Below are 1,118 nucleotides of genomic sequence, written 5' to 3'. Positions count from 1 at the left end.
CCACCATTACGCGGTATTGCAGTTGCGAATTCGGCGTATACTGCAAAACCTGCACCAGCAATGATCGCACCAACGACCCAATATACCAAGGACATGCCCACGCTGCCAGACTGCGCGAGAATGGTGCTGGTCGTTGCGACTAGCGGAACATGATCGCTCGTCAGCTTCTGAGCACCTTCTTTCTAAGAGATCGCGTCTCGAGCGTCAAGCATATGACGTACAGGCTCCCGTGCCGACGATTCGGTTGATTATTAGGAACGTGGCCGAGATAACGCCAATCTGCCGTCCCTGCGGCACCTCGTCCACGCTTTCAGAGTAGATATTGCGGTCGGCCTGCGGATCCTCTTCGATGTTCCTCTCCACATGCTTGCCTACTTCAATGCTCGTCTTGCGTGACTCAGAGCCACTCTTCTCGTCGCTGAGGACGGGGGAGGCTGAGTTCATACTTTCTGCAAGCGCAGCCATCGTGTAAAAGCCTACGATCAGTAGTTTTCGAGCGGGACAAAATTGGTCAATCCTAATGGCTACTATCAGCTCAGCCCGCAAGGAACCGTTGATCACGACTCGCGAAGGATACAGGCGGGATCATTTGCTGCTTGCAGGCGTTCATATATATACTTCGTCAGACGAACACGGTTGATGTTGAGTGCACCAAATCGACCTGTCAGTCGAGTGGCAAAATTGTTTTGATAATTCGCGTAAACGAAAATGTTTGCGAAGTAGAAGCCGAGACACCACAGAGGACAGGCACGAACGTCAGGTGTTCTGGCTCTCTGCTGTCGGCCAACACGCTGATAGCCGACCGAACGCCGATCATGGGATCGAGAAGAGTAGAGAGTCAATTGTACTATGGCGAGTAGCACAACCCCTGTGAGCTGCGTCCTGCTGCCTCCCTCCTCCCTGCCCTGGCTGCCGAGGGAGGATAAGCCAAGGCTGGATCTGTTCCTCTTTTAGTACCTGGTTCCTGTCTGACATTCCGCCGCTCCACCGCTCTTTTTAGCGTCAAAGAAAAAACTTTGAGCTTCAAAAAGGATGACGCTGGCATTCCGCCCTGCTCACAATTTCCAGATACCATTTTGAGCAAGACGTCAATCCCCTGCTCTGGGCTCCCAAAAAGC

At 52.8% G+C, this 1,118-nt stretch overlaps 1 protein-coding gene across 1 annotated transcript; it reads right to left on the bottom strand.

Annotated features, from left to right (window-relative positions):
• Positions 1 to 4: 4 nt before the first annotated feature.
• On the bottom strand, positions 5 to 656 carry K437DRAFT_284326 (uncharacterized protein; the record flags this gene model as incomplete). The annotated part of the gene is made up of 2 exons (XM_013384233.1): positions 222 to 656; positions 5 to 139 (listed from the first exon to the last, which is right to left on the bottom strand). Coding segments are annotated over exons 1-2 (379 nt in total), but the record flags the coding sequence as incomplete, so codon positions are not given.
• Between the last annotated feature and the right edge of the window lie 462 nt (positions 657 to 1,118).

This window comes from Tilletiaria anomala (assembly GCF_000711695.1).
Source record: "Tilletiaria anomala UBC 951 chromosome Unknown K437scaffold_286, whole genome shotgun sequence".
Taxonomy (NCBI): Eukaryota; Fungi; Basidiomycota; class Exobasidiomycetes; order Georgefischeriales; family Tilletiariaceae; genus Tilletiaria; species Tilletiaria anomala.
This window is presented reverse-complemented; position numbering and strand designations above follow the sequence as displayed.